This window comes from Saccostrea echinata, unplaced genomic scaffold (assembly GCF_033153115.1).
Source record: "Saccostrea echinata isolate AGI-Se365-2 ecotype Australia unplaced genomic scaffold, CSIRO_AGI_Sech_v1 ptg000025l, whole genome shotgun sequence".
Classification (NCBI taxonomy): domain Eukaryota; kingdom Metazoa; phylum Mollusca; class Bivalvia; order Ostreida; family Ostreidae; genus Saccostrea; species Saccostrea echinata.
The window spans coordinates 25,001,860-25,014,602 of NW_026889774.1; the positions used below are offsets into that span (position 1 = coordinate 25,001,860).

A 12,743-nucleotide genomic window follows, 5' to 3' on the forward strand; every position below is an offset into this window, starting at 1 on the left:
CATAAACCACACATGCTAACACAAATATTTTATCATAAACCACCCATACTAAAACATATATTGTATCATAAACTATGCACGTTATCACACATTGTTTCATAAACTACACATGTTAACACATATATTTTATCATAAACCACACACTTTACCACACATATTGTACCATAAACCAAAGATGTTAACACCTTAATTAAAATCCGGTTTTTTTTTTCAATTTCAATCTACAAAAGATCCGTTTTAGAAGTACATGTATTCCTGCATTATAGGGTTGCTTCTCATTGTACATATAAGCTGTACTTATATGTAGTCAAAAATGTAAATTTCCACGTAATATCTCATACATTTGTACGCTCTTCTACTGCATTTGTTGTACAAACGTACAGGAAAGTCAATTAAATCATACAATGATCAAACAGTGAAAAAATTATTCTTCAAACCATAAAACTAAACAAAAAAGAAAATTACTAACTTTCTATAAATATAATTTTTAAAAAATAAAATGGAACTGCATACACATAAAATCGTACTTTAAAATAAACGCATTATGTAAGTCTTATCTAAAAACTAAATAAAAAAAGGATGTTTATCCGATAAACATAATAATATTATACTAGTATCTATTTTAAGATGAGATTTCATAAGAAGTAAATCCATGTTGTTGATGACTTGAGCGCCTATACGAGATGACACTAACGATGACTTACTGCCCCGTAAAGCTTAGCTGACCGACACATTGTCAGCATCATAAGAATTTTTAAATGAAAAATATTATCAAATCACAAGGTCTAGCAAATTTCTTATATAAACCACAGAAAAAAGATTTTTTTTTAAATATACGTTTACATGCGTTTGTGAAAACAAAGAAAGGTATAATGAATTTCGATCAGATTTTGTTTGTTTTGTTGATGACAATTTTTGCTACGTGCGGAACCATAGGAAATGTTCTTATTATTATCGTATACTTTATCAAGAAACATTCCTTTGTGGTGCGGAAGTACATAATGACTCTGTCGGTTGCAGATTTGGTTATAAATGTCCTGATTATTCCATACACGGTCTTTTTTGAATTCGATATGATAACTGATGACATCATGTGCCATGGAATGGAAGTTGTGCGACATAGTTCAGTTGTATTTTCCAATCTTATTTTGATTTTGATCGCCGGAGAACGTTTATTACTAGTCTGGAAGCCAATGAACAAGTATGTTACCGCAAAAATGAAAACTCTTTTTATTCTGGGCCTGCTGCTGATCTCGGTGATTTGTTCCATTCCCGCAGCGCTTGTTATTGAAGTGATACCCCATAGTCACGATGGTAACAAAAAAGAGACAAACCTAACGGAAATCTTCAATCATAGCACCGAAACGTCTGAAAAATATTGCGGGTACACTTCGACTAATTTGGGCGAAAACGGCAGTAAGATTTACAGGGATTTCCTCTCCGCCATGATAACAGCTGGACTTCTGCTGCTGGTAATAATTTACATCATTGTCTACGTAATTCTTTATTCCCATAAGAAACGTATTCGGAATTCAGTTTCTTATTCTACTGGACAGCCATCAGAAAATACACAAAAACCTAGGGAGGAGCGGGAGAAGGGGATATTGTGCAAACAAACTAATGATGACAGTATTCAGATTCATTCACAACCAGGGACCTCTGCACTGAAAAACACAGAGGAAGGTTCAGCTGCACAGTCGAGGACAGCATCACTGGTTGATGGAGTGTCATCATCACACGAGGACGGTGTACAAATAAGTCAAACAAGGAAAAATAAGACTCAAAATCGAAAGAAAATACTTCGTTTCTCTAAAAGTGCATCATATGTTCGAACAAAAACCTGGACCATGATGTTCGTGTGTACATTTATATATCTTATTTGCTGGATTCCCTTTTTCTTTGCTATTTTTAATGTATATGATAGTTTGGTATTTCGATACTTCTTTTTCCTTGGACATGCAACCAATCCAGTTGTATACAGTGTGGTTAACAAGAAAATCAGAGAAGGAATCGCCGATATTTTAAAGAAATGTTATATATGCTTTCGATAGTATATTTAATGCTTATTAATCTTATTCTTTTTTCTAAAGTCTTAATTCTACCTCAAAGAATATTTCATTTTGATTTTTTATTATTATTATTACTATTATTTTAGTGTTACATATATCTAATAAAACAATCTTGTATAATGTTGTTTGTTTTTACATTCAGTGTTGGTGTCATTCAATGACTTTGTACAGCAGTTATCTCTACTTGACTATTTAATCCCCATTTAACCATTCCTCACGATAAATCAAAAACCGACGCCTTTTGATAACATAGACAACCGTTTCTTTAATAAGAATGGAACTCGGAAAATTCCATAACTTGTGATTGGTCATCAACAAAATTACTTTGTTAAAAATCACTCCGATTCTACAAACAAGAACTCTGAATATGATAGTAAAAGAATATTGGAGCTCCTCATTGACCACATTATAGTATTTAGAGACAAGGTCTTCCATCAAATTGTTGAAATTACGATGGACGCTAACTGTGCTCCTTTATTATAGGACTTGCTTTACGTATGAAGCAGAATTTATTCAAAAACTTCTACATAAAAAGAAGAAAACGCTTGTTGTGACCTTCAAACCGATTAAGATATATCGACATTTTATTGATTAACAATATTTACTTTCCATTCATATGTCGACCCGATACATGCAAGTAAACTATGACAAAAAAGATAACTGCGACTTTTCAATCGTCAACTTAATTCCTTTTATATATATAGTATTATTCCGCTATCACCTGCATATGGTGTTTATGTCTCCAATCTTATTCCATGGTCAAGAGCATGCTCTGAATACGATCAGATTTTAAACCGAGGCATGCTACTGACAGATATGTTGATGCTACATGGATTTCATGGTTTTTTGGTCCCATTTTTTAAAAGAAGTAAATAATGCAATATATTTATAATTAATGAAATTGTACACATAACGAAACATAAATTTTCAAATTCTCTCTCTTTCTCTCTCGTTTGAATTCGATGTGGACGCCCCACAGCAAAGCATACAGACTCCACTGGTACACAATTATACTAATCTCGGTGGAGATTCGGCTCGGCTAGAAATCTGGTCTGACGCCCATCGATGGGCGTCAGACCAAATATCTAACCGAGCCGAATCTCCACCGAGATTAACAATTATACGTCAAGCAAAGATGTAACAATCTGCAGGTATTTCTAGTCACTCCTTGAACTTTTTTAAGTTCTTTCAGTGGATGACAAGTTTCCTGCACTATCAAATAAACAGAAAAGTAACAGCAACTTGACAACTCTGGCATTAAACTAGAGATACCGTAAGCAATGAGCTCACAAAATGATACCCCCACTTCCATATGAGAATAATGGCAAACTGCATTTCTTGCCCATATGTATATGGGATTCTGTGAAAGTTCCATTGAATTTTGCTCAGAAATTAACGAGGAGTTAACAAAATGGGTATCCTCTTTATCAAGTATAATGGCAGTGTTCATGTTTTGCTATGGGAAACCCCAAATATTTGTCAGATCAAAAAGTAAAATAGGACGTGCACAATGGCTCTATGTAACAAATATTCTGTGAAAATCTTGTTCCTCAAGACAGTTCATCACCGGAAGCATGTCGATCACACTGGAACACACGCCAATGATTGTAAATAAAACTAATCTATTCATAGTCACTGTATATACTGTAATAATGCTTTAGCTAATGACATTTATATTTTTTAAAAAAATTATATTTGTGTTTGAATATTTTTATAGGGTCTTTAAACAGAATATATGAAAATTGTGCGGGTTAAAGATTTTTGAGGTGGTTAACATGATTTGACATTGACTAAAAAATACCAATATTGATATTTTTCTGGTCTATTACATGTAATCATCCCAAAAATCAATAATGTATTACATTACAGGGAATAACTTACATCTTAATCAAAGAGGCCTTATGGTCCTTATTTACATGTACAAAATAAAGTTTTACGTTTTCCAGTTACGAACTTGCCTACCCAAAATTCCTATCAAATTTCGAAATCAGAACCTAATAGGACTTTTTTTGTCCATTTCTTATAAGAAGTAAATAATGCAATATATTTATAATTAATGAAGTTGTAAACATAGAGAAACATAAATTATTCAAATTCTCTCTCTCTGTCTCTCCCGTTTGAATTCAATGTGGACATCCGTCAGACAAGCATAGACTCCACTGGTACACAATTATACAAGCAAAGATGTAACAATCTGCAGGCATTTCTAGTCACTTCTTGAACTTTTTAATTTAAGTTCTTTCAGTGGATGACAAGTTTCCTGCACTATCAAATAAACAGAAAAGTAACAGCAACTTGACAACTCTGGCATTAAACTAGAGATACCGTAAGCAATGAGCTCACAAAATGATACCCCCACTTCCATATGAGAATAATGGCAAACTGCATTTCTTGCCCATACGATATGTATATGAGATTCTGTGAAAGTTCCACTGAATCTTACTCAAAAATTTAGGAGGAGTTAACAAAATGGGTATCCTCTTTATCAAGTATAATAGCAGTGTTCATGTTTTGGTTTGAGATCCTCAAATATTTGTCAGATCAAAAAGTAAATCAGGACGTGCATAATGGCACTATGTAATAAAGATTCTGTGAAAGTCTCGTTGATTTTTATTCAGTGGTAAAGGTGGAGCTACAGATAAGAGACGGTACCCCAATATTATAGAAAGACTGGCAAAATCCATGTTTTTCTGCATAATGTTTTACTCAAATATCTGTTTGATCAAATAGGTGCACAATGGCACTATGTAATAAAGATGCTGTGAAAGTCTCTTTTTATATCAGTGCTATAAGAAGAGTTGATTACAAGACCCGGGTACCCAAAAGTGTACTGGATGAACGGACTGACAGACCAACAGCTAGATGAACGGACACTCCCATCACTATACATCCCCCACTTTTCAAATGGGATATAATAAAGTGATACACAGATAAAATGTTCATCATTCTCTTTAACAGAAAACAACAAACAGTCTAGTTTCCTTCTTGTACATCAAACCCTAGTTCACACACACCAAGTTACACATTTATCACAGTACTGTCAGAAAGCTGTCGATTTAAATCACTTTCCAAGTACTGATGAAATCACTTGAAATTCCACTCTCTAGTATTCCTCAAATACGAATTCAAATCATGATTTTGCTTTTTGTTTCTTGATTTTTTCTAACAAGTAGTCTATCTGATGTTTCATTACAGGTTGTCCTTTACTTGTTCTTTTACAGAGTAGTTTGTAATTGGACTGTTTCTTTTTGTTGTATTTTTCTATTGCTGCATCCATAGCTTCTCTATTCTTCTTTGCTTCCTACAAATTTCACAAGAGCAGCATTAAATGATACCAGATTCTATTTATTTTTAACAACATGAAATTAAAGTAAGTCAAAGATAAAGAAATTTCCACCTTACACTAGTCTACTTAAAAAAATGCCATGACCAAAACCCTCACAGGAAAAACTTGCTTTGAAAATACTTGTACATGTACACATTATACAGGTCATGTAGCCTTAAACTCATGGAATTTTATGAGAACTGAGAGGCCAGAACTGCATGAATTATCTGGCTGTTTATGAATACTGTATACATGGAATTTTTTTCAGCCCCTTTAGCTCTCATTGCAAGTGGGCAAATTTACTGGACAAATTCAAAGAAGACAGCATGAATTTAAAATGGAGCAGAACTGTTTGCAAGTATTAAAGGGTGAAAATAACACAGGACAAACGGCGTTTACAGTATTTCAAAGAAAATTGAGAATGATTTTTTTTTCAAATCCATTTATATTTTTAAAATGTATTTCACTTAATGTTGAAGTGGTAATTAAAGGCACAGTGTAAGTTTTAGTGTTAAAAGATTATTTTCAAAATCTTTGTTTCTATAAGTCATTTGAAAAAAGCAAACTACTTTTTAGGAACCAAAAGGAAGTTCAATTAGAGTTTCGAATCATGTTCCTATTTTAACTACTTCAGCTCATAAATGTACAGTATTGTATGTGTGGATGTAAAAAAGTGTCATATATAGTTATCAAAGTTCAATCAAGGGTGTAAGGGGACACCCTCAGAATGTATGGAATACAACCTGGGGTAAATCCCCATACACCCTTGATTGAACCTGGATAACGAATTTATTTCTTTTTTAACCAATAATTTCTTTGTAACCTAAGTCTATTCATATGGTGTTTCAAACCAATGGTAAGATTTACTAAGTGCTACAATGCATCATGATGCCATTTACTTTTTTTGATAGAGAAGCATGGCTCAAGTTAGTCTACAGAAATTTTCACTCAGCTTGCTAACCATTCAAATCTCATGTTACGAGCTTTATACATGTATGAAATAACTTGCAATAAACACATGTCATATATTAGAAACAATACTTTCACAAGCTCAAAGGATGAATGAAAAAACCATAACTTACTCATAATAATTTCCTATTTGTATGAAGACTTACATAAGTATGGTCAAATCACTGGTATTCATAGCTCATCTTAATGCTGATATCAAAGCCCAAGGGATGAGACCCTTTAAATAATATAAACCTACCTGCTTTTTTCTCTCCTTCTCTTTCTTTCTCTGCTTGTATTCATGATGTGCCTTTGAGTATGTTCCAATGGACTTCTTAGTAGACCTAAAAAAAAATGATAATTTTGATTAATTATGTACATAATCTTGGGTCCTAAGTTCCTAAGGATACAATTACTTGTAGTTCCTTATAATCTAGGTCCCTATTCAAAGAGTACCAGTCACAGTACCTGCTGCTCTACATTTTTATAAGACAGATCTTAATTACTTTATTCAATGGACCATTGAATCAGAACTTCTTGGGCCTTTCCGACTCCCAGCTCTACAGATAAGAGGTTTCCCTATATTTATTATGTACCCAACTGTTTGTAACTCAGTTTTACTGTTGAATTTATGCAATCACGTGACGGTGTGATCCGACATTCCGGATCACCACACTGTGGTTTTCTGAATCCATATCACCCCTCTCTGAAACTGATGACGTAGTACACAGATAAATGACGTTTTTATTCTCGCGCATCAAAAAGTTCATTGACAAAATGGTTTGTTTAATGGATAAAAGTTATGTAATTGATCCAAAAAAGTTTTCCTTTTATTATACTTTGCTAGTTGTAAAGGGGTATATAATAAATTTATCATTATAACAGTAATTTGATCCAAAGAGGCGTATCACTTCTCGTTTACAGGCGCGGATCATCAGATCAAACTCGACGCTTCGCGTCTCGTTTGATCTGATGATCCGTGCCTGTCAACTCGACGTGATACGGCTCTTCGGATCAAGTTACTGTTATAATAATATATATATATTTCAATGAATACTTAGTATTTAAGTAGATGAAGATTGTAAGTAAAATTAATTTTATTTCCACAGACACAGCTTTATGAATATAAATCTACTAATCCACAAAAATTATTTGCTCATTGTAATAAGCCTTTTTGACACACAATATATTTTTTTTACTGCAAATGTGTTTCTTTAACCAGACATGGGGTACACATAATTCTAACCATTAGGCCATATAAATTTAAAGTTTAGATTCTCATCCTAATTTGCTTGAAAATTGGGGCAGGTGGGCAGATTTTCTTTTTTATTTTGTATTACTGTAAACATCTACATACTCTCCCCTCCCCCCCCCCCCAAAAAAAAAAATCACATTGTTAATGCTAATATGAACATATTTGCTTGCTTTTTCTTTAAAATGTAAACTGAAGATTCTTTTTGTATAAAATATTCATCACATTGTAATAATGAATTTATAAGAATGTTTGTACATGCCACACATAACTGCTTATATATATATGCATAAATAAAAATACATGTATATTGGATGCAAATCCAAATACTTTGTTCAAGCTGTTGCTTTTCATGTTATTCACTGCTTCTCAAAGGTTTTTTTTCTAAAAATATTTTGTTAGACCAACAAATACTTGTGTTAAGTACAAAAACCCCACAGATTTCCATTGTCCTTATAACGTCAAATTCTTTGTTCTTGACACCCTTGATATTTTCAAAATTTTGCACAACATGTGGTGTTTAATTTAGCCCTTACTAAATAGTTCTTATAGATTTACAATTTTCTATAACAACACTATCATCTTAAGTTTGAAGAAAACCTTTATTAATATTGCATGAAATAAACTGCTTTTTTACTTTCCACATGACATGCTCCTGTGCTAAAAATAGCACCACGCGACTTTTAATACAAACGGAGGTGGGCATGTAACTTTAATACTTTGACATGTCATTGATGCCGACAAACTTATAAAGCATTCATAATCAATAGATTCTACTATTGATAAAAAAAACTTTTTTCTTCAAAATAATGCTACACATGCTCGGCTAAAAAAAAAGTTATTTCCCTTATCACACTAGTCTCTCTGACATTAGTCTCAGGTCTTAGTAATACTAAAGCTTGGTACCAATGAATTTAAGTTAAGAAAAACACGATTTTATTTGCTCTAGTCATACTTTTGTTTGGATACATCTGGGGGCGTCTCCTCCTCTTCTGAAAGTTCATCCAAAACAGAGACATGTTTTGTGCTCTCTACCTCGGACTTTTTCTCTTTCTTTAGTAATTTCCGATATTCATGTTGTATTTTCCTCTTCCTTTTATCAGCAAAGCCCTGGCCTTGTGAGAAAAAACTTCCGTTTTAATTTCTAATTCATGTTTTTTATAGACAATTTTGTTGAAACAGCTCATAATGGTGACAGAGACAATTCGGTTCCTATGAATGCCTTAGATTATTCAGCATTATGATGAAATTGTTTTTAGAATTTCATAAAACTTGACAGAATACTACCTTCTGTTTTGTTTCCAATGAAGTTTTTGTATCCTCTTTCTCCTTTCTTCTGAAATTTTCCATGAACATGTTTCCCGTTGTTCATTTTGTAATGTTAACTCGTACCAAAAAATGTAAACAATTGTATTAGCTAAGTTATACGTAGACTGGTTCTCAATTTACCAGAGTCACCTGATATTATACCCTAAAAACAGAAGGAAAAAAACATTATGAGGAAAATACATCTGAGTAAAGACTCTTCTTGTTTGTAAAGAACAGTATGCTATTGTTTTATAGTTGTGAAACATTCACAAATTAAAGTAAATTAAATCATTCTTGGTCCATAGCATACATGTACATGTATGAGGGGCAAAGAATAGGGGTTTTATCAGTGAAAAAACATGTTGGCCTAGTCATCAAAATAGCAATTTATTTTCACTGTATTCTTAGGAATTCACAAACAAAATTATTTCAGAATGTCTACAAATCTCTTAGATTTTGAGTAACACATGAACTGTTTTAAATCTGAAGTTTATCGATGTACATGTACTTTTTTTACGGCGCGAAACACGGGGAATTTTCATGAGTTATACTAGTATTAATATGATGTAAAAAGGAGATTCAAAGTTTCACAGAGCAAACATATTACATGTAGTAGTTTTACATTCTTTAAAATAAATTTCATCCAAAAAAACAACGAGTTTACTATAACTGTATTTGAACATTTTTAGTTTTCAAGTATAATCATGTGATGTTAGAGTCAACAATATTTAAATTGATGAACATTGACATCGATCGGAATTGGTCATATACACCCCCATCAATGTTATTGTGATTTAAATTCAAGACACGTGGTGTATGTTGACCCATTCTAAGATTATAAGGTAGAACCGGTTTTATAAATAAAATTGGCAGTAAACAGGAAATTGCTATAATCTGTTTTTTTTAAAAACATGTCCTAAAAAAATGTGTTTCCAGAATTTTCTGAAAGATTTTTACGATTTTAAACGGAAATGAGTGGGATTTAAAAAATTTCAATCTACTTATTTAATCTTCGATTCTGTGATAATTCACGGCGAAAATTTGAGCTTTATGGGTAATGTCGCGTGTAAAGAACTTAGTGTGAGCTTATCTCACTAAACAAGTACTGCTAAGCAGTTATTGAAAAGCGTCTTAGTCATCGGCGCTTTGTTTGAGTCTCAAAATATTCACTCATCAATCAAACACGAAAGTATATATTTTTTCACTGTTTTGCCTAATAATAAAAATTGACCAAGTATGTTTTAATTAGACAGTACATCAAGCATTACAATGCAATGTATTGTAGGACAGTTATATTCTTATTTAAGAGTTTAAAAGCAAAATTAATTACCGTAGCTTGCAATTAAAGAACTTCACTCGACACTCCAATTTTCCTCGGCATGTGTCGCATATATCCATATCAGTCTTTCAATAAAAAAAAATCAGCCAAAGGAACTGTTCTTTGATGAGAACTTAGCTCTAAGTACTGTTATCAGAATATATTCTGTTTATCCTTCCTGGTGCTTATCTGCATCACTCTCAAAATTTACACTCATTAGACAAACTCGAGATTTTTCTCTTTTTTAATCTTTCATATACCCAAACTAGGCGTTGCATTAAATAATAAACAGCAATGAAAACAGTTGTCGAAAAATCCTTCGACATTATTACTGCATTGTTAATTAATTTAATCAGTATTTTATTATGTAAAGTCAGTTTACATAATTGCGCATGGATTGGACATCAGGCATGGCCTATATAAGTCCTCTCCAAGAAGGTCAAGGTTACAAATGTTAAGAATTGACAATGATTTACAATCATGATGAAATAATTCATAATAAGTTACATTAATTTCTTTTGTTAACTAGAAATGGGAAAAAAGGGAGAGATAGATTAATAAATTACTGCATTGTTAATTTAGATTCGAATGAAAGAGAACAATCATTTAAGAAAATGTGAATGAAAATATTCTATCCAGTCTGTTTTTCAAAACTTTTTAAAAAATAAAAATATGTTAGAAAATATGTTAATTTACACCTTATTTTCAATACCATAATATAAAAACAAAAACGGACGTCATTTTATTGATTGACATTGCATTGTAGTGCAGTGCAATAAAATGCAGTTAAATTCTTATTATGATAAACAGTATCAATTCTCTTGCAAACAAAAAATCCACTAATCAGCTCATCAGTCAAAAAGGAGTGTTCATTTCTTTTGGATCTTTTGCGCATACTCAAACTAGTCATTCGATAAAAAAAAAAAATCCCAGTAACACGTAACTTTGCGAAAGTCCTTCGACTTAATTCTTGATCGTTAATTTTGATTCATATCAAAGAAAACAAATATTTAAGAATATGAGAATAAAAGAAATGCTCTCTAGTCTGTTATTGAAACCTTTTTTTTTCAAAGCATAAAATGAAAAAAAGTGTGTGTATTCAATCAGTTTTTAAATTCAATTAAGAAAAAAAAATGACTAATTATTTTTGATTGGACAATTTGGCAAGCATCACAATGTATCGCATTGTATTGCAGCGGAGTGCAGTATGGTGCAATTCTACTTGTATTTAAACAAGCACAATTATTTTATTTGTCAATGTATTAGAAATATTACCCACCATGTAAATGTTTAAGCAATGCTAACGAGTAACAGGCTTGTATACTATATATAAGATGTTAGAGAGACATTCACAAATGACCATGTGTTAAAGTCACAGTAAATAACGATAGCCTTAGTATTGTTACTTTTTCAAAATCGCCCGATACACTGGTAGAAAAAAATGTATATGACAAACCTTTGTTTACCTTATATGGCTTTTGTTATTAATGCGCACAGAGCAATTGACCAATCATTGCATGAACAGGAACGTTAACTTGACACCTATATGTTTACATTTAACTTCGAACACGTGGTTCAACTCAATCCACAGTGTATGATCGATATCAAATGGATTGAAAAAAAAATAATAAAAACATGTTTTTATGAAAAAATACAACTATGAAAGATGCCACGGGCGTTTGTAATTTGTTGCTACGTTGTTAACTATAAAATGCATATAAAAATGAACTCTGTGCCACGTTCAGAACACTAGCGCTTCAAGGTTAAGGAAAACAAGCAGCATCCCTTAGGCACTTAAACAGTTAAATGGACAACAAAGTTTTTTTTTCATATTACAATACCCGTGATCATCTGTTTTGGTCAGGGAACCCACCTGACAATTGTATTCACCGATAGTATAACATAACAGACGAAAATCGCCTTAGTTACAGTATGACTAAGAAACCTAGAATTCCACGTTTATTAAACGTGTTACAAATGAATTGTTTGTAATTGCGAGCATGGAAATAATAGAATAAAAATGGACAGCACGGAAAAGCATGCAAATGCATGGAAAAGAATGTCCTATGTGCCTTTTCTATCGCCTTGGGTTTTTTTTCAAGCGTAAAATTCCTGTAGTATCCGTAGTAGCCCACAATGCAATTCAACTCGTTCAGATTAAGCTATATTGGTACCCCATTTGCTACATGTACTCTGACGCTAAAAAATATAGTCCCATTTCACATGCAAGCATGTTTGTCTAAAAAGAAATTTTAATAGATAGTGCAGAAAATAATGCAATGAAGAATACTTATTGACGTTTGAATGAATTCAAGAGAGATTGAAATACATTTTTACATATATTATTCAGTGGTGAAAAATGAAACGCAAGATAACTTTTCTGTTTACCATGTCTCCTAGCCTGGTTCCGGCCTACCCATAATGCTACGCACAGTAGCATTATGGGTAGGCCGGAACCAGGCTACATGTCTCCACGTGCTAGTCACTTCCTAGCCACGTTTCCGTGAATAATTTACCTTATCT

The 12,743-nt window shown here is 32.5% G+C and overlaps 3 protein-coding genes across 5 annotated transcripts in view; 1 reads left to right on the forward strand and 2 right to left on the reverse strand.

The window, feature by feature from the left end:
• LOC133192256 (A disintegrin and metalloproteinase with thrombospondin motifs adt-2-like) overlaps positions 1 to 12,743 on the forward strand; it is a 435,058-nt gene that overhangs the window by 131,907 nt on the left and 290,408 nt on the right. The window lies entirely within an intron of this gene.
• LOC133192258 (tubulin-specific chaperone cofactor E-like protein) overlaps positions 1 to 12,743 on the reverse strand; it is a 479,266-nt gene that overhangs the window by 79,716 nt on the left and 386,807 nt on the right. The window lies entirely within an intron of this gene.
• On the reverse strand, positions 5,001 to 8,986 carry LOC133192768 (thyroid transcription factor 1-associated protein 26-like). The gene is made up of 4 exons (XM_061328778.1): positions 8,882 to 8,986; positions 8,550 to 8,709; positions 6,602 to 6,686; positions 5,001 to 5,370 (listed from the first exon to the last, which is right to left on the reverse strand). The coding sequence occupies exons 1-4, from the start codon at positions 8,964 to 8,966 to the stop codon at positions 5,200 to 5,202; spliced, it is 501 nt and encodes a 166-aa protein (XP_061184762.1). The 5' UTR covers positions 8,967 to 8,986; the 3' UTR covers positions 5,001 to 5,199.

Excerpts from the sequence above, each read along its gene's own strand:
- LOC133192768 (XM_061328778.1), bottom strand. The coding sequence starts at position 8,966 with ATGAACAACGGGAAACATGTTCATGGAAAATTTCAGAAGAAAGGAGAA. Across the intron at positions 6,687-8,549 it reads CCAGATGTATCCAAACAAAA|GTCTACTAAGAAGTCCATTG; the intron begins GTATGACTAGAG and ends ATTTTTTTTTAG. Across the intron at positions 5,371-6,601 it reads AGAAGGAGAGAAAAAAGCAG|GAAGCAAAGAAGAATAGAGA; the intron begins GTAGGTTTATAT and ends TGAAATTTGTAG.